We start from the raw sequence: 22,252 nt of genomic DNA, 5'->3' as shown, positions 1-22,252 counted from the left end.
ATGGTTGTTTTATTTTTCTAAGGATGGAGCGATGAAAGAAGTAGCAAGAACAGATTAAAGGTCACAACAAATTACGAAAAAAAAGTTCATGAATGACAGTTTTAATTTTATTTGGTGATAGTGATGAAGAGTTGCTTATTCTTGGGAAAGAGTTGAGTTATTTGTTAGAGCAGTAAGTTGAAACTGAAAGTTAGCAAGTGATAATATAAGACATGGTGCGGGAAAATTGTTGCTTTATGTCAGCAAAAACTGGAATTCCTGGAGAGACTCTAAGCCAAATCTCCTTTATAGAAGAGAAGTCTGGATGTTTACATAGCATATTTAGAAAATATAGTCGAAATAATGAAAAATGTATAGATGTAACGAAGGTGAAAACGAGGCATCAGTATTTGAGGTATATTTGATAACGAAAAAACGTAGATTCCAATGGTTTTGTGAAGAGGCTGGAGCCTATAGTTTTTGGTGGGAGGTAGTTCGTGGAAGGTGTCACAAAGACTTGGAGAAAAATTTCTCAGTGAAAGCAGGGACTGAGTTCTAAAGCTTAGGCGTAGACCGACGCAGAAGAGATTATCCTTGAACCAGACATCCTGGTTTTATTGTTCTTCTCAGAACAATTAAGATGGACATTGAAGGAACTTAGTTTTCGTTTAAGAAAACAAAACGATGTAAATATTTTTACATTTATCATTAATTATAACTTCACCTAAACTTGTGAAACTACTTGCGAAGACAAATCTATCAACAGTTTTTAAACGGGTAACGGGAAAACGCACAAAAAGCAGAGGTCGTATGAAAAGAACAACAAATATAAACGCTATTTTTTGATTTACCTCAGTTAACGACTAAATTTCCAGTAGAATGGGTCACTACCTAGTTAGTACTAATTAAACTTAATTGGCTGCACATAATAAGCAAGAATCTCCTTTAAAATATGATCTGATGTACTAAATACGAGGAATGCTCGGAATGCCCAGTATAGAACATGTCAAGGTCTAAAGAATAATCTTTAGACCTTGGAACATTCCTTCCCCAATACCAAGGCCTACGAGGGATTATTTTTATCCAATTCTGATCACCCGTTCTTGAAATATCTTGCTAACATACACCCATATATATTGACAAACAAACAGACTGGCTCTTGATAACATAACAACGTTGGTGGAAGTAACTGTATACGGGGTGACCTAAATATTAGAAAGGTATACTTGCAAACTACCAACCTTCTCTATCAAGGCCGCAAAGTTGGAATATTGGAACCTCGGTCTACCACAGAGGTTGGAGTAAATAGGTCTTGTGCTCAAGTGTCCCATTTTGAACAATAAATCGCATAATTAATACGTGACGGTAAATGTGTAAAATACATTTGTCAAGACCATACAAACATCCCATTTTAAAATGCATTTTACCAAGAGGTAAAAAAGTACACAGAGTACGTACCTTCACCAACGTCAAGCCTCATTTATATTGTACAGAAACGGTAAGTTGTCGGGAGAGCTGGCCTAGCGTAGAAAAAGAGGGCTGGCAACGCTGCAGTAGGGAGACAGGCGCATCTACTGCAAATGGCACTGCCAGTTTTCCCTTAATGATCATTCAAGTACTTATACCAATACTGCAATCTCTTTTACACAAGATTATATGTATTATGAATAGCGTCAAGAAATAGTGTATATAAATAAATCTCATAGTTTTGTATCGAGGACCGTGGATTCCAAAAACCTATTTATTTATTTTTTTTACATAGGAATACTCTAGCCTAGGGAGGCGCTTGCTTTGCAAGTTATTGCTTTCTAGGCTTATATAGTGACCGTTGATTCACAATAACAATAACTAATAATAAAAACATTGTGTGCTTTTCTCCGCCAATGTCAAACTCCCGTGACCACATAATTAGTTGTCGGGATCCAAATGAAATCCCACAAATTAGGAGATAACATTCAGCCAGTCAGACTTTCTTCGCAGAAATAATACATAAATCGGTTGTCAAAATCTATGGTAAAGTGTGATGTTTCAATTTCTCATCAAAAGTTGCATTCCTGTCTCTCCCAAGATAGAATCACTTGTCACGCACCAGTTACTAGGCCTGCCTATGGTCAAATTTTCATTAAAAAAAATCCTCGTCTACCTTTTTGTGCAAAATTGCAAACAAACGTACAAACCAAACGAGAAAATTAACCTGCTAATAATAATAATAATAATAATAATAATAATAATAATAATAATAATAATAATAATAATAATAATAATAATAGCAACATCGCCCTAAAAAATAAGCCTGAAGGGTAATACATTCTTGCGACCCAAAAATGACAATAGTAAGAAAGCTAATAATAATGTGTACGCTTAATAAAATTTCCCCGTTGCAGTTAGGCAAAAGAAGAATGATACTGACTAGGTTTGCCAACAAGTCAAGATCCTACTCAAACATCAGTCATGACCAAAATTATGAAGAGAGATATTTAACAGACAAAGCATCAAAACCCTACTATTAAAAAAAACACTAATTGGAAGAAAGGTTCTAATCGGATAAACAGGAATCCTTCTCTGAAAATTAATAAGTAGGATTATCTCTGTATAATTCTTTGTCATTCACATCAGACGTCAAAGTTTATTATATTTCATAACACTGCAAAAATATTTTTTCATAGCACGGTGTCACTATGAACGAATTGGTACTGTAACTAGTGATTCTAAAGCGAAACAACCCTCACATGTTGTCCAGCAGGAATAACAGATAAAATTATTAAACGACTGGCACTTCTAAACAACACAGGGCCATTGAAGTTCAGCTTTGTTTTGCTACCGGAACCACTTCCATAATGTTATTACTGCACTCTGAAAAACCAAGGCCATTTGCAGACAATGACAGCCATGGTGTAATTAATTTTTAGCTAAGTCATAACAAGCAGTCTATTGCTTTATGCAAATACCTGGGAAATATCAGTTACGCCAGTTGAGTACGTTTAAAACAAAAGCGCCTTCGAACAATTTCGACTCATCTTAGCAACACCTACGACTATATATCTGATAAGATTTTATTTGTCTATTCCATCATAAGAAGTAAAGTAAGCATCTATGAAATTATCAGTGGCTCATGCATAAGTTATGACGGGGAGATTCACAATAATCCGTGGAAAATTTGTCTTGAGATGGGTAGTTGAGCTTCACAGGTTAGGTTGTTTACCAACAGAGGGCTGTGACGTCACAACAGAGAAATCTCAGGGTCGTCTGTACTTGATGTTGTGTTATTTAGGGTGACGATACTCCTATTTACACTTAGGTAAATATCAGTTTTCGCCATCATTTACGATCTTTGACAATTGATGTTTGATTTGCATACATTTTACGATGCTAAATGCCCACTATGAAAGCGAGGTAGCCGATAATTTAAGAAAAATGTCGTCTCCAGCGAGTGAACTTCTTTCAGTTTCCAGTGTATTTTATTGTTGTTGTGGAACCAGTACCGTGTCGAATTTTCTTCGTAGTTGGACCTTTAGTCTTTGTTAATGCTTATCGTGACTAGATTTTAGCTAAGGATCGTGCAGTCAGAGTGTATTCGAGGTATGTTTTCTTTGTGCAATGAAGTAGGCTAGCCTACTTTTGTAGGTTATGGAACGTAGCTAATGGAACACCAAGTAACTATTTTACCTACGATTCCAAACTTCGTGATAGAAGTCTTTTTGTAATTATTATGCTTAGTCTGTGCTGATATATTAGGCGATAGGCTACTGAGTCTGTGCTGTTATATTAGGCGATAGGCTAGGCAGTTACCTTGAATATTAAAAACAATGTTTCTCATTGTAAATATTGGTCAAGTAGACCAAGCTTAAGCAGTTAGTAAGACCAGCATACATATTAATTACTTTCTGCCAGGGCTACAATGATATTGACTTGATGTGCAAAATTTTGGTATAGCCTAAGCCTAGGGTAGTAGGTCATGTAGACTGTTCTGGGTGTTTGTACTCTCAGATGAGCATTTAATGCTTGTTTATGATTAGGCTATGTTTTCTATAATTTTTGTTGAAATTGGTTGATTGTATGATAGCTTTATAAGGAGTTAGGCTACATAGTTTATTAGGCGTAGGCCAAGTCAGAAATTACTTCCTGGAGGCCTAAACAACTTTATCCTATTGTAGGCAAATTAGGATGGTTACCACTTAGAGCAAAGTCGTCTGTAACCACCAAGGCTACACAAAGGAGTTAGGAAATCATGTTGAATGCTAATCTTGGTCAGTATTTATAATAGGTGATCCAGCAGTAAAACAAGACGTTAGAAAAGATGAGCCAAAGCAAAACTGGGGACTTGGTGGTGTTGAGATAGAAATTATAGTTTTATAAAGGGATCACAGTATCTTATGGCAAAGTTTCTCTATTTCTCTTTGTGTATCCTTTGTTCTGCGGTCATAGAATTTTACTGCAACTTACTGTATCAGATGTCATGAAGTTGGTGACTGGTTTTGAAAGGCTAGATTTTTGTAACCTTAGAATTCTCAGTTGAGATTTATAACTAAAAGCATTACTTATTTGGACCTTGTGTTGAGCAGGGTGAACAGATCTTTTTAAAAAGCTCCCTTTGCTTGGAAATGCTGTGATAAAATTGTATTAGTCTAGTGGTGTCTTCTATGTGCATTACTATTGTTAGAAAATTATCTCAAATCAACAAAATTTTGTTGTTTTTACTTTGGATTTATTTTTCAAGGTACATTGCTTGTATGGTGTTTTTCTAAAGCTGAATACTTGTACATGTTTTAAAAAAAATAAAAATAAAGAATAGTCAAAGTGATAAGTTAAAGTTAGAAGGAAATTTTCATGTAGACATCATTTGGAGCCATGAAAATCTAAAGGGTTGACATTTGCTGGGCTGCAAATGACATCATGAGATATACAAAAGGTAATGGGACCTCATGCTAGAGTTAGTAGTCAGAGTAGACTTCAAGTCATGATCTTTTGGCAAAATTTACCTTACTTATAAGCTTGACTGGGTCGGGGACCCAGAACGGGGGGAAGGCAGGGCTGTGCAACACTGTTCTGTTGAGTCTGTTGAGAGCACAAGAGCCCACAGTTGGAAGGCAAGGGGGTGGCCCTCATGTCCTGTCCCAGGTGCAATAGGAAGAAATCCACCTGGACGTCTTCCTATGGGCCTTGGACTTCCCCTTCTTTTTCCTCCTACACTGAGGAAGAGTCTGAGTTTGAGGAGCAAGAAGACAAAGATGACAAGGAAAAATGACAGTATGTAATGCTTCTTCCTTGTCGCTGCCTTGTCTGACTCCTTAATCAGCTTGCATTCTAGACAGATGATTGGAGTAACAGGAAGAGAGAGTAACAGGAAGAGAAGTTACAATGTTACAACACCACAGCCACTGGTCACCTAAAAGACAGTGGAACAGCAGAAGCAAGCACTGGTTAATGGTTGGTGAAGGTTTCTTCCTGCTAGTACATCTATAAATGAGAGATGATTAGGTTTGTTAGTGGGTGATGTATCCCTCCTAGACGGGGAGGTAGAAGAATGGTAGGTTGAGGCAAGAAGATTCTATAAAGATTTGGTGTCATTTCCATTAGTAATAACCTTCAAGGAACCTGACAAAACCTTAGGCTTCTCATCTTGCCATACTTCTCCCACGAGGGGGTGAAGGTCAAGAGGAATAATGATCACAAGAAAGAGAACAAGTACATTTCCTTCCTTGGCACGTAGTATAACACATACATTAATGGAGGACCTTATTGGAGAACATGAAACCGTTTCATGGCAGCTCATGACCCTCATACTGTTGTGTGTCGTCTTTATTCTCAGGATCTGAGAAAAACAGGGCTAAAAAAGACGATCAGAAGGAAAAAGTAATCACACAATACAGAGGGCAAGGTTTAAGCTGAAAGACATAAGGAACTCGGGTAATCATCCCAAATTCAAGATTCACACACACAATAGAGCAGTTGCGTCATTCAGTTCCTCGTTGGATGGGTCGGTATAGTTCTCAGCTAGCACTCTGCTGGGCATGCGTTTGAGTCTCTGGCCAACCAATAAAGAATTAGAGGAATTTATTTCTGGTGATAGAAATTCATTTCTTGGTATAATGTGGTTCGGATTCTACTATAAGCTGTAGGTCCCATTGGTAGGTAACCAATTGGTTCTTAGCCACATAAAATAAGTCTCATCCTTTGGGCCAGCCCTAGCAGAGCTGTTAATCAGCTCATTGGTCTGGTTAAACTAAGGTATATTTAGTTGCATCATGTTGCTGTGGTTGCTGAAGAAAGCTGTGGATTGGCAGGCATGAGGAGAGTGTGGGGAACCCCCTTTCTCCCCTGATCTCCACCTTTTTAATTTCCATGTTAACCAAGATTTAACAGCATTTCCAGTTCACACTGAAGGATACTCCATATATGATAGGTAGTGGTTTGTACACCTAGAAGGAATACAAATTGGCTTGAAAGTTCATTATTTTTGTTACTGATACAGTAGCTCCTTATAGAGAAATTTAATGGGAATGTTTCTGTTTCATCAGAGCTGAAGTGCCAAACCACCATTAACCGGCATTAAGTTTATTCACCTTTACATTTAATTGTTAAGGAGACCAGTCTTGGGCACAAAATCCTTTGGTGAAGCAGACCAGTCAGTGTTGAACTTAGACTTGGATAAATTTGTACCCAAATGTGAACTAGAAGTTAATCATAGCTTAAATAGATTGTTATGAAATTGTTTAAATGGTTCCCCTCAAGCACATGTAGCTATAGTTATGTCACTAACACCCATTCTTGGCAGTGGGAGTGTCCTAAATCTGATTGAGGTACTCCCCCCCCTCATTTTTCTGAAGAGATTATGTAAGCAACAAAACTTTGCTGTCATGCAGATGTCAACCCATGAGATTGTTTTGACTTCAGATGAGCAAATTTTTTAAGCTGTCTGTATACTTACGGTGACATTTCCATATTGCATTTAAATGGCTTTCCTTAAGATTGGGAACTACTTTTTTTTATTTGAATACAGTTTGTTCACCTGTCATACCAATAGATTAAGAGCAGATTGTTGTGGTTGTATGTTCAAAGAGTTGACAGTTGACAAAAGACATTAACCAGAGTTCTTATTCATTCCAGCTTATTTAATTATCTTAACTAGTGGATGGTAACAAAGGCTAAAGCTATGTGCTATTGTGATTGTACAGAAAGTATGTGCTGTGAAATTGTTTCTTAGTTTCCAGATGTTTATTTTAGGAATTTGAGATTAGTTTGATAACTTTTCAGAGAGTACTACTGTATGTATTGTATAAATTGTTATTTATAACCTTAATTTTGTTAGTGAATATTTTAATGTCCATGCTTTTCTTTTTTCTTGCAGTTGTTCCTGGAATTTCAGTCTGGATAATGGTGCTGAGATAGTGGAGTATGGTGTGAACAAGCGTGGTAAGAGAGTGCCATGGTTGTGTGGTAAACGGCACTCTTTCCCCAATTTTTGGGGCCACCCCCTACCACCACCATCCCCCCAACACCACACGATTGCACTTTTCAATCATCACACCGTCATTATTCACCACACATGTCTTCATAGTTGCTCTGCCATTTTGGGACTCCACTTTGGTTGCAGCATAGGAGGGTGTCTGACAACATGAGTGAAGGAGGCAAGAAATGGCAATGTGGAAGATGCACGTATCTCAATTATGCCAGTGCTCTGCGGTGCACCATGTGCACAGTACCCCGCTCACCCCATCTCATTGTAGAAGCTGGCACCGACATCTACCAACTGGGATGTCAGGCTGGACCTCCAACCAGACCACCACCAGAAGGTGGTCTTCCTCCACAAGAGGTCGACAAGTGGACTTGCCACTTGTGTACATACCGCAATTTTCCAAAAGCACTACGTTGTACCCAGTGCCGCACACCTCGCCTTTCATTAGCTGACCAAATGGCAAACATGTCTTTAGCGAAACCAGCTTCACCTTCTCCTACAAAACCTGTCACTACCATACCTCTTAACCCTGCTGCTCCTACTCCTCCAGCAACTGCTGCGGTTACGTCAATCACCACATCTCCCACCCTTGTAACATCTGCCAAAATCGTCACAGGATCATCCATTACTACCACTACACCAACTAATAACCGCACGGGTGGGCAAAGCCCAAACAAAGGTGTTCCAGGGCAACCGGGTTGCATTCACGGAGCAGGAGCAGAAAACGAAAGTCCAGGAGGGACACCACCTGGTGGAGCAGGGCGATGTAGTCCTCAAGGAGCAGGAATGACCCAGTCTCAATCTCGTCATGAAGGAGAGCCGGCTGTGCCCAGTTACAAATGGCGCTGCCGGGCATGTACATATGAAAATTGGCCACGATCAACCAAGTGTGTCATGTGTGGCACCCCCAAAGGTCTTTGCCCTCCTGCAGCTCAGTCACAACCTGCTCGCCTTGCTACTCCCCCTCCTCCAACAGACAGCAAAAACAATAATAATAATAGTTCAAATATAGTTACAACACCAAGTGAACCTTGTGAGATACCAAACAAAGTGGAAATTATACAAGAAACAAGTGAAGTTCAACAGACTGACATTAATGCTAAAAACAGAGAAAATATAATTGAAATTAGCAAATCTCGAATAAGTGAACCTCAGGTCCAAGAACAGCAGCTAATATCCCAAAGAAATGCAAATGAAACTAAGGAAAATAGTAGTATTGCTACTAACATGAGCACAAATATCGGCCCAGGTGCTGTCAGTCATCGACCTGGAGAAGGAGCTATGGCTCTGAATAACTACGAAACTGAACGACTGTTGCGGCAGCTTAGACGTCGATTACGGGAAGCGGATTGGGCCTGGTTGAATGCATGCAATGGTGTTGTGGAAGGCAACTATGAACCGGTGGAAGCATATTTATCTGCAGGTTTGTTAATTCATTTCTTTGCTTTTAATTTAAGTTTGCCAGGATGAGTCAAAAGTGAAGGTACTCATGATTTTTATATTTCCCAGAGTTGCATTGAATCTTAATTCTTCTTGATTCATAACAAAGCCATCAGCTGCGCTGGAGAGAGTCCTCATTTGCAGTCCAGATGCCCCTAGGTGTTCATGTTCTTATGTCTTGTAAACAGGAGCAACTGTACCCTGTATTCCTTTGAATCATCTATTTGGTAGTAACTTCCCTTTTTGCTCATGTGAATGCAGTTTTTTCAACATGACCATAAGAATAAAAACCAGAGTTTGTTTTGATAGTTTGGTAAAGTGTACTTCATTGACATTGATTTTTATTTTTTCTGTTTTAATCGATTACCCTTTTTCTTCCTTTTTCCCTGCAGCATCTTGCAGGCATTTAGGTTTATCAGTTTGCGCTGATTAACTGAATTTTTCTGTGGTTTTGGGAAAAGGTAGTTCTAATATACTGTATGTTGATTGGTTACTAGTTGATTGTCAAAATTTGATGTATTAGAGAAAAATTACCATTTAAGGCCTTTTAAAAGAGACCTTTTAAGGTCCCTTGCAGAATGCAAACCATTCCTTCATAGTTGTCAATTTTTTTTTTTTATAATATTTACCATTGCTGAATACCAACTGTATGTTATTGTTCCATCATACTAGGTAAGACTGCCTTGGAAGGAATTTTCCTGCTGCTTCTCCTTCTGCATTGTCCCTGTCCTCTTTGTGGGTGGGTTGTTAGTACTGTCAGTATAGTCACTACTAAAGGGTGTTTGCAGCATCCTTTCAACCCCTAGTTGCACCCACTTTTTTTAGCCTTTTACTTAACCCCATTCCTGCTTCCTTTCTTCAGTCTTGCTGCCCAACCTCTCTCTTTCTTAGTAGTACTGTAGGCTTTTCTTCCAGTTCCACTTTAAAGCCTAGTACTTCGTCTATATTTTCTGGTTCCCTGTTTCTCCTTTATTTTCTGGCTCCTTGTATCTCCCTTATTTTCTGGCTCCCAGTATCTTGCTGTCCAACCACTGTATTAAGCAAAAGGTGCCCCAGTGCTTGGCTTGACAGTTTAAATTTCATAAAAATGAAATAGAATATTGTTTAAACAAGATCTGCAGCTACAGCGATTAGGAAACTTGGATTTTATCACTATCGTGATCCTGTGTTTTGGTGATGGCTTGTGAATTTTACTTTACCTTTAACGTTTTTTGTTACTCTCTTATTTACAACCACTGTACTGTAATTCAGGTCTTTACTTTTAATTTGGATCTGATTCATAGTTTTTCATTCATTTCTTTTTAGAGTTTGTTCAGTTGACCACTCACAGATGCCTGTTTTTGATCCGTCAGTGGATAGTTACTATTTGCTGATGTGTTGTTGAATGACATATTTCTTAGATATGACATGGTATCATATTTTTAATTCCCCCCCCCTTCCCCCAAAATCAGAGTCTTGTTGGCTGCAATTGACTTGAAGCATTAGATGTTTGGTTTTAATGATACAGAAAAGCAAACTTGGTGTCAAGGCAATTCCAGATACTGTTAGATATTTAGAATAATCAAGTCAAAGTTCAGTAGAGAACTGGTTTTCCAGTCATACATATATATGGTGTGTAAATATATTAGGAAAATCATTAGCAGTCCTAGTTGTACTTTTTAATTCCATTGGTTTTTATGCAGGACTGAGTTATATGCACTTGATGGACTTTTGTTCCTATTCTTTACTAGGGCATGATGTTGAAGTTGATTAATGAAATCATTTTCAGTCATTTGTTTCTGTTCCTTAGAAAATTTTCATTCTTAGTGAAATTTATCACACTGTTCTCTGAATTTCATTGAAATAACTGCTTTAGTGTCATCACAGTCATCATCATTAGATTTTTAAGTCCACTTTCTTCCTGAATTCCCATCTTTGTCTTCCTACTGGGCTTTATCCTTCTTCTTCCATATCTACCCAAACTGTCCCAACTTTATCATATGAAACTTTAATTTCTAAAGTAAATAAAGAACAGTTAATTATAATTGACTGAAGATGACAGAGCCTAATTATGTATGGGAGACCTGTACCATCAACAGCTAATGCTTACTTTTAGTCTGATAGAAATTGAATTTACCATTCTCTACTAAGCAAGAAAGATTAATATTCTTTTGACAGATTTAGTTAACAGATTTTCTCTTAGTGCAGTTTTTGTGAATTACAACTGTAAATGTTATGATTTTGTTGTACAGTAACAACAATGTTTTTTGACAGGTGGTGATCCTATGAGACAGTTAACAAGCGCAGATGTAAAATTGCTGTCACGTCCTTCTGCATTTGATGAAGGTCATACATTAGTGCATTTAGCCATCAGGTGAGTTGGTTCAGTGATCTAGTTGGTATTTGTGTTTGTCAGGAGGATACTAGAAAGAATTATAAGAATCGATTATCATCAAAGTGTGTGTAAATTAATTACTGCAGTAGTTACCATGAGTATTACTGTTGATTGCTTACATCCAGTAAGAGTTGTAACATATTTATTGATGGCATTTCAATACTAAGGTATTGAAGGATCATCATATTGAAATATTCCTTGCACAAGCTATTATTTTAGTGGAGCTTAGTCTGCAGACTTGTTACTGAGGGCTGTATACCAAGTCCTGCAAATGTGTGTAAGTTGCCTGTCCAATGAGGTGGTAAGAGTCATGTTGGACAACACCATGGGTTGATATCTGAGAAGAAAAGGGTAGGACCAAGCATCTAGCTATATGTCAGCTGACTTTGGACATCCTGAAGTGACTAGACAGTCACAATATCACCAATCCCCAGATTCATTCCAGGGGTGCACAGTGTGGTGGCTGACATGGTGTGCAAACTAGACTGGGTAGTTCTGGCTTAGTGTCTGACTGCTACTTTGAGGAGCACACTTGGTAGACGTGTTTGTAACGAGTCTCAACCACAAACGTCCAACTACTACGGTACTTATGCCTTACCAGACTGATAGCATTGTCAAGTGAGGCCTCCTTAGTACCCTTGGACAGTGTGGGTTCCTCCTTGGGAGTTGTTCTTTGAGATCCTTATTATTGGCAGTTCCACATAAGTTGCTGAAGTTACTTTGTCACTCCAGTTATTTCCATACTTCTGATGTTCCTAGCATTTTAAACAGGGCAGGAGACTCAGGCACCCCTGTTGTTGAAGTACCAAATGAATGTCATCTGGTCCAGCCAAGTAAGTTGCTGGGGCCATCTGATTTATGGTTATTTATTGTTTTAGGGCCTCTCACCTTCATGATTATGGCCTACCACTTCACTGTTGCAGTTGGTGTTTAGGCAAGGGTCTTCTCATGTTGGTGATCCAGTTCATTACTTGCTGTGCTGAAGGTCTCACTTAATTCATGTTCATGCCTTGTTGCATTCTCTATCTTCCCATTGTCTGTTACTTCATTTTGAATCGTTCTCTCCCTCAATGTCTGCCAGGAAATGTGGCATCGGTGGGCATACCTTGGCTTGCCTTTGTGATGTCTCTTATTGTCAGGCTGCTTCAGTTCTGTTCCCACTGTCAAGCTCTGTGGCTTAGGCTTTTATTGCCATGTGCCAGTCTCTCATCCCAATTTTTTATCTTCATGGGGACAGTTTGCCACAAAGTTCATAACTAAAAATCTCCTAGTAAGGGCATTTTTCATCTAGTCTTTAACTTTCACTGCCTCTGAACTTCTGAAATATTTCTTTTCTTCCTAATGGTATCTTTCAAGTTGTGCTTTTGGTGTTTTTATTGTTCTGGGCTTCTCACTCCCACCCATCACTTCTTTTGATTCACATGAATTGGACCTTAGACCTTTTAGGTGTCAGATTTGACAAATTCCTGGTCTCCCATTATTAGATGTTTCTCAGAATGCACTTTCTCAGTTCTTGAGTTTCAAGCACCCTCTCTGCTATCTTAGAGAAGTCCACTGGCTTTGGCAAGTTTCTTCTGTTGGTTTGATATATGTTTGTGGTGCAGTATCTACAGCTGCTTCTTATCAAGAAGCAGCTGTAGATCAAGTCAGAACATTGCAGCAGGTTTTGCACTTCACGACTTCAACCCTTCTCTTTAGCATGCATGTATTCTTTTTTATTTTAGTACTTTATTTTTATTTCGCACATGCTGTTTACACCCCAGTGTGTGACGCTTGTACATGGATAGGGTTATGCCATCCATTGCATCTGTTACATAGGTTACAGATGGTTGTTACATACGTTACAGAAGGTACCTGGCTTAATGAGGTGTTTGTCATCACTGACTCCACTGTCCATTATCAACAAAAATTGGACTTCGTGCATCTGGGTCTTCTATTCTTCTTAGAGGCTTTTCTGCTTCATCCTCCCTCTAAATTGCAGTTCAAGCTAATTATAACCAGTGAGTTTTGTGTAACAAATCACATTTTAACACATACAACTTACCTGTTAGTTACATATAGCTTTAGTCTTGACGTCACGGCAAAATTTCAAAACGCAGCAGCAGCGCCAGTCCGAATATCGGGTGATCGCCTTACCTGCCCTCTGTCGGGGTACTAGGAACTATTCCAACATGCTTCAGAATAATTTTGCCGTCCACGCCGGCGACATTGTTGTCGGTACTGAGCGAAATTTCATTGTATCTGCCTACATCGAGCTGTTTTCACTTGGTGAAGTACTCTCTGTTGGTTTGCGGCTTTGCCAGTTATTTGTCACCTATTTAGTCAGGTTTTCTGATAATTATGTCAGATTCTGGGTCTTATACCTTTAGGGTATGCAGCAAAGGCTGTAAGACGAGGTTGGTCAAGGCTAGTCTTGATCCTCATTCAATTTGTGTGGCTTGTAGAGGTCAGGAATGTTCATATGAGAGGAAGTGTGATGAATGTGTCAGTATGACTGAAAAGATTGGAAGGCTCTATCTAAGTATGTAAAGAAGCTTGAGAAAGATAGAGCCAGGAAAGCTTTAGCTAGAAGTTCTTCTTCTCTCTCTCAGAAACCGAATCTCCTTAGCTATGCAGGAAACTTCTATTAATATCCCCGTGGCTACTAATATTCCTATTCCTGACTCTGATATCCCTGAACCCGTTACCGTGTCTGAGTATCAAGTCCAGATGGACGCCAGATTTAACCTTATTGTGGGCGCCATGGAGGATATTGGCGTTAACGTGAAATCCCTTCATGAGCGTATGGATTCTTTCCAAAATATTGTGAATAATTTAAGTGCAGTGCAAAGTGTTAGTGTGGTGGAGGAGGTGGTTGCTCGGCCTACTCGTTCTCCTAGACCTAAGCCTCTGTCAAGCTCCCCTGCTCCTGGGAGAAGACATGCTGAAAGTCCAAGGGAGGGCGAGTGGGGTCTGCTCACGAGCAGCCGCCCCCTCGAACAGTCCTGTTGTTTCCCAGGCTGTTTCAGAGCGCCGTTGGAAAGGCGACTCAAGGAAGTGTCTTTCTTCAAGCTCCTGTGATTCGCCTGCAGAGGCTGGAGATTTCCACAAGTCTAGACCATTGAAGAGGTCCAGGAATCTTTCGCCTTCAGCGGTTCAGAAGAAGAAGCCATTTCACTTATCACAGCCTTCCTGTAGTTTTTGGGAGAGTCCGGAGAGATTTTTTAAGTCGTCAGAAGAATCTTCTCCCAGGCGCAAGGCTCATGTGCGAAGAGGTATAAGACTTCCATTCGGTATTGCAAGCGTTCCCGTGTTTCTCCTTTGGTTTCACGTAAGCCTATTGTGGCTTCTTCGCCTCTTCCTCATCACGATCCTGGCTCTACTGATCATCGTTCCCCAGTTGGATCCTCGTCTACTCATGACTTTCTTCGAGCGATGCACAAGAAAATTGGAAGCATTCTTGGCGGGCTCGGAAGGCCTGGTTCTTCTCCAGCAAAGCCTTCTGAAGTGTATTTGATGCCTCCTCCTTCGTCTCGAGCTCGGAGCGCCCAGTACGAAAGCTCCTCCTCGATCTCTCTCTCTTGATCCTCCTTTGGTTCAGGCTCAGGATCAGGCTCAAATGCGCCTAGTCAGGCTCAGGCGCTCCCTCAAGATTTAGCGCTCTCTCAGGCTCAAGCGCCTCAGGTAGCGCCAGGTGAGGCGCCATCCCAGGCTCCTTTTGTGGCGCCAGTTCAGGCTCCTCTTGTGGCGCAGGCTCCTCTTGTGGCGCCTACTCAGGCTCAGGCTCCTCCTCAAGCTCTTATTCAGGCTCCTACTCCTCCTTCACAGGATGTGTGTGTGCAAGCGGAAGGTTTTTCTCCTATTTCGTCTGAGGAAGAAGTTGTGGAAGAGTTTCCTGTAGACGAACCAGACTCCTCTCGCTGATTACAAGAAGCTTCTTCGCTTCTTTATTGATAATTTTCCTGAGGATTTTGCACCTGCGGCCCGGCTTCCCTCTCTCTCAGTACGCAAGAGACCAAAGCCTCCTACCTCTTCCTTTATGAAGTTAGTGCTTTCTATTTCAGCTAAGAAGGCATTAAAGAAAATGAACTCCTGGTTGGAAGACAAAGCGTGATCAGGGAAAACCACTTTCTGCTTCCCTCCTTCCAAGCTTTCTACTAAGATTAAGGCTTGCTCACGACACTGGGGAAGTTTTCTCTCTGGGAGCTTCTGCCTCCTCTCAGGGAGACTTCTCCAGTCTCGTTGATTCTACTCGTCGTTCTGCGATGAACTCGGCTCGGATTTTCTTCTCTCCTTCAGAGTTGGACCACCTTTTGAAGAACGTTTTCCGAGTTTTGGAAGTCATCAGTTTTATGGACTGGACTATTGGCGCTTTGGGTAGGAAGGTAAAGTCTTTTGGTCTTTCCGAAGCGCATTTCGATGATTTCTCTTCTGTTATGTCCTGCTTAGATAAAGGGATTCGTGACGGTGCGCCTGAGTTAGCCTCCATCTTCACGTTAGGAGTTCTTAGAAGCGACAACTTTGGTGCTCTTTTGTCGCCGTGGAGTTTCTAGGACTCAAAGATCGGCTCTTCTTTTCGCACCTCTGGATAAGAAGTACCTTTTCCCTCAAGAACTTGTGGCCAAGTGTCGAAATCCCTTACTCAGAAGTCCACACAGGACCTTTTGGCGCAATCCTCTCGAAACCAAAAGCTCCTCAACCTTCTCTGCCAGCGCAAACTCGTCCTCTAGTTAATCAAAATAGGCCCTTTCGTGGCAGGCCCTCACCTGTACAGGATCTAGTTTCCGGGCAAAGCAAGATTTGTCTCCAGGGCTATCAAACCCTCAATTAAAAGTGATCTGCATGTCCTCCATGCACTAGTAGAGCCAGACTTCAGCAGTTCTGGCAAACTTGGGAGGAGATCGGAGCGGACCAGTGGACCACGTCCGTGCTAAAGGAAGGATATTCTATCCCCTTCCTCAAGAGGCCCCCTCTTGCAACAGAACCTTTAGCTTTGACAGCATATTTCAGCAACTTAGAGAAATGCTCGGTTCTGAGTGCGGAAGTAGACTCCATGCTTTTAAAAGGAGCGATAGAGATCGTGGAAGAAGTCAACTCTCCAGGCTTTTACAACCGCCTTTTTCTTGTTCCAAAGGCCTCAGGCGGCTGGAGACCAGTCCTGGACGTGAGTTCTCTCAACCTTTTCGTGGAGAAAACCAGTTTCTGATGGAGACGACGCAATCCGTCCTCAATTCTCTTCGTCCGGGGGATTGGATGGTCTCAATAGATCTGCAGGACGCTTACTTTCACATTCCGATCCATCCCGCGTCCAGGAAGTTTCTTCGCCGTTTTCCAGGAGAAGACTTATCAGTTCAGGACTCTGTGCTTCGGTCTGTCCACAGCCCCTCAAGTATTCACAAGAGTTATGTCCACTGTTGCCAAAGCTCTTCATCTCAGAGGAATAAAGATCTCTCTCTATCTAGACGATTGGCTCCTTCGCTCCCAGTCTCAGTCTCAGTGCTTGGAGGATTTGAAAGTAACTCTCGACTTGACACAGAAGCTAGGACTTCTAATCAATTGGAAGAAGTCTCACCTATCTCCTTCACAATCCAGGATCTATTTAGGAGTGAGACTGGAAACAGTTCCTTTCTGGCTTTTCCGTCAGATCAAAGAATCTCGGACTGTCTCGCAAAAGTCCAGAACTTTCTGGATATGGATACCTGTTCCGCAAAGGCTTGGATGAGCCTCCTGGGAACTCTGGCGTCAATAGAAAAGTTTGTCTCCTGGGGAGACTTCATGAGGCCCCTTCAATTCTACCTCAGGGAGCAATGGAACAGGAAAACGCTTCCAGACTCCTTCTCCTTTCCAATCTCGGACCGTATCAAGGAGGATCTAAGGTGGTGGTTAGATCGAAGAAAATTAGAGAAAGGTCTCTCTCTTTTTCCGTCGAACCCGAACCACGAACTGTTTGCAGACTCGTCAGAAGTAGGATGGGGAGCGACGTTGGGGTAAAAGAAATTTCAGGTTTGTGGAATGCGACAGAAAAAGAATGGCACATCAACAAGAAGGAGTTGAAAGCAATCCACCTGAGTCTCGTACACTTCCTACCTTTCGTACAGGGACAAACAGTTCTGGTTCATTCAGACAGCACCACAGCGTTGTCTTATATAAAGAAACAGGGGGGCACTCATTCTTACTCCCTCAGCGAGGTAGCAAGAGACCTCCTTTTGTGGGCAGAAAAGCACAAGATTCTGCTCCTAACGAGATTCATTCAGGAGCCCTCAACGTGAGAGCGGACTCCTTGAGCAGGAAGTACCAGGTTCTGTCCACAGAGTGGATTTTGCACGAAGAAGTGTGCAAGTCGCTGTGGAGACTTTGGGGTCAACCTCTGGTAGACCTGTTCGCGACGAACAAGTCGAACAGGCTCCCAATCTTCTGCTCTCCTGTCCCGGACCAAGCAGCCTTCCAGACGGACGCAATGCTACTGAATTGGTCGGGTCTGGACCTTTACGCCTTCCCGCCGTTCAAGATGTTAGGTGCGGTGTTGAGGAAATTTCAGCACCACTCCAACACCAGGATGACGTTGATAGCCCCCTTCTGGCCTTCCAGGGATTGGTTCCCAGTTCTCATGGATCTCTTGATCGACTTCCGAGGAGCCTTCCAAACAGAGTAGATTTACTCAGACAGCCCCACTTCAGGAGATTTCACGAAAACCTGTCAAGTCTGCGGCTAACTGCGTTCAGACTATCGAATGTCTACTCAGAAGCAAAGGATTTTCAAGAAAGCGGCTCAATCCATCGCTAGAGCCAGAAGACCATCTTCGATCAAGGTCTATGAATCCAAGTGGAATATGTTTCGCTCATGGTGCAAAGATCATGACATTTCCTCTTCCAGAACCTCGTGACGCAGATTGCGGATTTTCTTTTGTTCCTCGAATAAGAACCTTTCTGTATCCACACTTAAAGGTTATCGTAGCATGCTGGCTACTGTTTTTCGTCACAGAGGTTTGGATATCTCTAATAACCAAGATATAACGGACCTTATTAAATCCTTCGGTACCTCTAAGAGGTCAGATGCTAAAGTTGTTTCGTGGAATCTTGATGTAGTCCTGAAGTGGCTTATGTCTGAGAAATTTGAACCTATGGATTCTGCTTCTTTAAGAGATCTTACGAGGAAAACCCTCTTTTAGTTTTGTTAGCTACAGCTAAGAGAATCAGTGAGATCCACGCCTTGGATAAGAGAGTAGGATTCTCTGCTTCAAAAGCAATTTGTTCTTTCAAACTGTTTTTATGGCCAAGAACGACCCCCTTCGCACCCGTGGCCTCGCTCTTTTGAGATTCCGAGTCTGTCGGAATTGGTAGGTAAGGAGCAGGAGAGGTTCCTCTGCCCAGTCAGAGCCTTGAAATATTATTTGCGAAGGACTAAAGATATTAGGGGTCCTTCAGATTCCTTATGGTGTTCGGTTAGGAACCCTCTTAGACCAATGTCCAAGAATGCCATGTCCTTTTTATTAGAGATCTGATTTCTGAAGCTCACTCCAATATTTCAGAGAATGATTTGAAAATGTGTAAAGTGAAGGCTCACGAAGTGAGGGCTATCTCTACTTCTCTCAAACATAAAAGGAACCTCTCCCTTCAAGATATTGTGCAAGCAACCTACTGGAGGTGTAAGTCTGTATTTGCTTTGCATTATCTCTATAGTGCAGACAGTGTTTGACGAGTGCAGCACGTTAGGGCCCTTTTGTTGTATCTGGCACGGTAATGGGTAAAGGGGTAAAGGAGGATTAACCTACCTTTACTTACTTGTTTTTTGGAGTGTGAAGGTTTTTTACGGTTGTCTGTGAGGGTAAGTGTGGTTAGTTTTACCCCACAGTTGGTTTTGGTTTTATGGTTATACTTTTCTTTGGTGTTGGGTGACCCCTTTTGTAATTCATGATGTTTGTGCTGCGCCTGAGCAGGGGCATACTTGTGGTATTGTCACGGCCATGTCCTAGGTGACTGATACCCAGCTTAAGCAATCTGCGACCAGGTCATTATACCCACAAGTTGCTCTGAGGATAGCAGGTTACTGAGGCAGTAACTGTGGAATCAGCTACCTTAGCAGGTGAGGAACTAAGAAATTTTCTACATTAATAACCTTAATGTTTCAAACAACTCTTTTTTAGCTGTCATTGCCCCACCTCCTAAAGGTGTCAATCAGCTATATGTAACTAACAGGTAAGTTGTATGTGTTAAAATGACATTTTTATTCTAAAATAATGTTTAACACATACTTACCTGTTAGTTACATATACGAAAGCCCACCCTCCTCCCCACGGGGACAGGTAGGCAAATTATTCTGAAGCATGTTGGAATAGTTCCTAGTACCCCACAGAGGGCAGGTAAGGGCGATCACCCGATATTCGGACTGGCGCTGCCGCTGCTTTGAAATTTTGCCGTGACGTCAAGACTAAAGCTATATGTAACTAACAGGTAAGTATGTGTTAAACATTATTTTAGAATAAAAATGTCATTTTAACAATAAAATAAGTTGTATAAACCCATTAATCTTAATCCATCAGTGCCCTCCCCCTTACCCTCTTTCTGCCAGAAGGGGTCTGGCAAACAAGGATTAGAAACATTAGTTTGCAGATGGGATGATAAGCTAGGCATGTCCCATGGGATTTTTCTTCTTTCAGCTCAAGTTTGTACGGCTGGGTCCATGAAATGTAATAAGGGTGGATATGACTAATGAATGGGTTTGTATAAAAATTTATTTGTACTGCATAATGAAAACGGGATTTGCAAAGAGAACTGTTTCAGTGCATATTAGTGTTCAGATTTTTACCCAAGAGGAGCATTTGTCATGAACTTTTTATTCAGTAGTATTACTCATTTTTGCTGACCTTGCTCTTTAAAGTTAAAGACGAAGAACATAAGAGAATATTTTTATGTTTTTATAGATTTAGAAAACATGTTGGTAAGTGTGTGTGTGAACTTTGTTTATATGCTTAACTATTATAATACTCTGTTCAAATCAGGTTTGGCCGTGAAGATTTATTGGCTACAATACTCTCTCGGATGGACGGGGGTGGCACTGGAGTCAAGAGGGTCCCATCTTATGTTGCACCTGACTTGGCCAACGACATTCGTCGTCACATGTCGGCTTCCATCCGCCAGAGGAAAGGTCCATTTCCTTGCCATTTTGTATCCGAGCTTGTTACATTTTCTCTGCCTGCAGGTAAGGAAAGTGATTTTTTAGCAAGCATTTTACTGTTTAATGGAATAATATTGTTGTTTATAAGTCTTGTGAATGATATAGTCACAGAAGGTACTTATTTCCAGATATCGAAGATTTACCTGTAAGTGTACAAGAACAGCTGTTTGAAGAATTACTAGACAGAGATGCCCAAAAGCAACTAGAGGAAGATGCTCCTATCATTAATTGGTCCTTAGAAATTACAGATCGGCTGGGATCAAGACTATATGCTCTTTGGAATCGCACAGCAGGTTAGTAATGTAAACCTTCTTAGGCCCCGTCCACACGGTCGAGCTTTGCCTTGCGAACTTGGCTCGGTGTGACGTCAGAAATGGAGAAACGGCGAGCAAAGCTTCGTGTAGGGCTTCTAATGTTTATCGAAGTATCGAGGCTTTGCCTGCAGCAGCAGGGCTGTTAACTGACGGAAATATTTCTGGTAAACTGATAAAGACGTTACTTACTGAAAAGTTTCCGTAAAGAGCAATTTCATGTAAAACCTTCACAAATAAACAAATAAAGGAAAATAGGAGTTTCCCGTTATTTTACCTTCATATTGAATACGTCAGGTAAGTATGACTTATGGGAACTTTGAAAAACAAATATATTAACACCCTTTATCGCAATGCTACGGAAATCTGTCAGTCTAGTCTATTATGCTTGGAAATCCTAGTGCTGTACTGTAGTGATCGGTAACTGCATCCTGTTGACAGAAATAGTAATGTTGCATGTACAGTAGTCGAGCTTCAGCTGAAATACTCTGCCTCATGGTAGTATCTTGTTTTCTTATATATGGTTCCATTTTAGATAAGAGTTTATAAAGTTGTTAGGGTCCATTCTCATATATTTGATGAACTCTGATTCATAGCCATGTATGTCTCAGTTCCCGCAATATCGTCAAATGACTTCCTATGCCTGCTCTTCTTTGTAGCCACTCCTTACACCACGTCCTTTTCTGCCTTGTCGCTTTTATCTTTGCACACATTGCTACAACAATACACAGCGCGATTTTCTTCTTGGGTCTTTTACGATCCATATTGTAGTACATAATTCCGTCCTGTGTCAGTCACTGCCAGCAGGCTCTCACTAACCAACCAGCGTCGTTCGGACAGCAGCATAAATGCGTACGACAGGCTTAGCCCGCAAAGAGGCAAAGTTTACCGAGCAGAGCTCAACCGTGTGGACGGGGCCTTAGAATCATTTTATACTACAGATGTATCCAATTAAGGTTTACTACTGGATGAATCCTCATACAGTGCAGAAATGAATTTTATTGTAACTGCCAAACTCTTCACTGTTAGGACTTAATATATGGGACAGCATTAATAGGAACTTCTGATAAATTTGGGACAAAGATTGAAAAGAAAGACATACTAGCTTAAACTTGTATGATTTTCTGAAGTATCTGCATCTGAGATGCCTGTCACTCACTGTCAAGTGACAGGTTTACAGGTATACTTATGTGGCCTTATTTATGGGAGATACGGGGATACTATACTGTTCAGTGGGATCAGAATAAGTACCTTACCATATTTAGTGGTGAATTATTTAGAACCCTGAGTTTTTTTTTTTTTTAGCACCTTATTTAGTACTGAATTATTTAGAACCCTGAGTTTTTTTTTTTTTAGCTCATTACAGCACTTTCTAGAATGGTGGTTCCCATAGTACAACACCTCTCCAGAAATGGTGGTTCCCATAATACAATCTTGTCATTCTCACACAAAATGGTCATTACAGTTTATGAAAGAACTTACTTGTTGCAGATATTTTTGTAATAAAGACCAAAATTGAGCCTCATTACTGGTGTTCAG

At 40.9% G+C, this 22,252-nt stretch overlaps 1 protein-coding gene across 3 annotated transcripts in view; it reads left to right on the top strand.

Annotated features, from left to right (window-relative positions):
* Window positions 1-2,930: 2,930 nt before the first annotated feature.
* trbd (trabid) overlaps window positions 2,931-22,252 on the top strand; it is a 36,183-nt gene continuing 16,861 nt past the window's right edge. Inside the window, exons 1-5 of one of the 3 annotated variants that reach the window (XM_067128293.1) lie at window positions 2,931-3,062; window positions 7,328-8,858; window positions 11,129-11,228; window positions 20,227-20,426; window positions 20,531-20,695. In XM_067128293.1, the coding sequence (XP_066984394.1) occupies window positions 7,595-8,858; window positions 11,129-11,228; window positions 20,227-20,426; window positions 20,531-20,695 (1,729 nt within the window). In that variant the 5' untranslated portion in view covers window positions 2,931-3,062; window positions 7,328-7,594. Of the gene's footprint in view, window positions 3,063-3,141; window positions 3,278-3,418; window positions 3,559-7,327; window positions 8,859-11,128; window positions 11,229-20,226; window positions 20,427-20,530; window positions 20,696-22,252 lie in introns of those variants that run through there. The other 2 variants (XM_067128291.1, XM_067128292.1) reach the window with 2 other exon arrangements.

The sequence above is a fragment of the Macrobrachium rosenbergii genome, chromosome 26, assembly GCF_040412425.1.
Source record: "Macrobrachium rosenbergii isolate ZJJX-2024 chromosome 26, ASM4041242v1, whole genome shotgun sequence".
Taxonomy (NCBI): domain Eukaryota; kingdom Metazoa; phylum Arthropoda; class Malacostraca; order Decapoda; family Palaemonidae; genus Macrobrachium; species Macrobrachium rosenbergii.
This window is presented reverse-complemented; position numbering and strand designations above follow the sequence as displayed.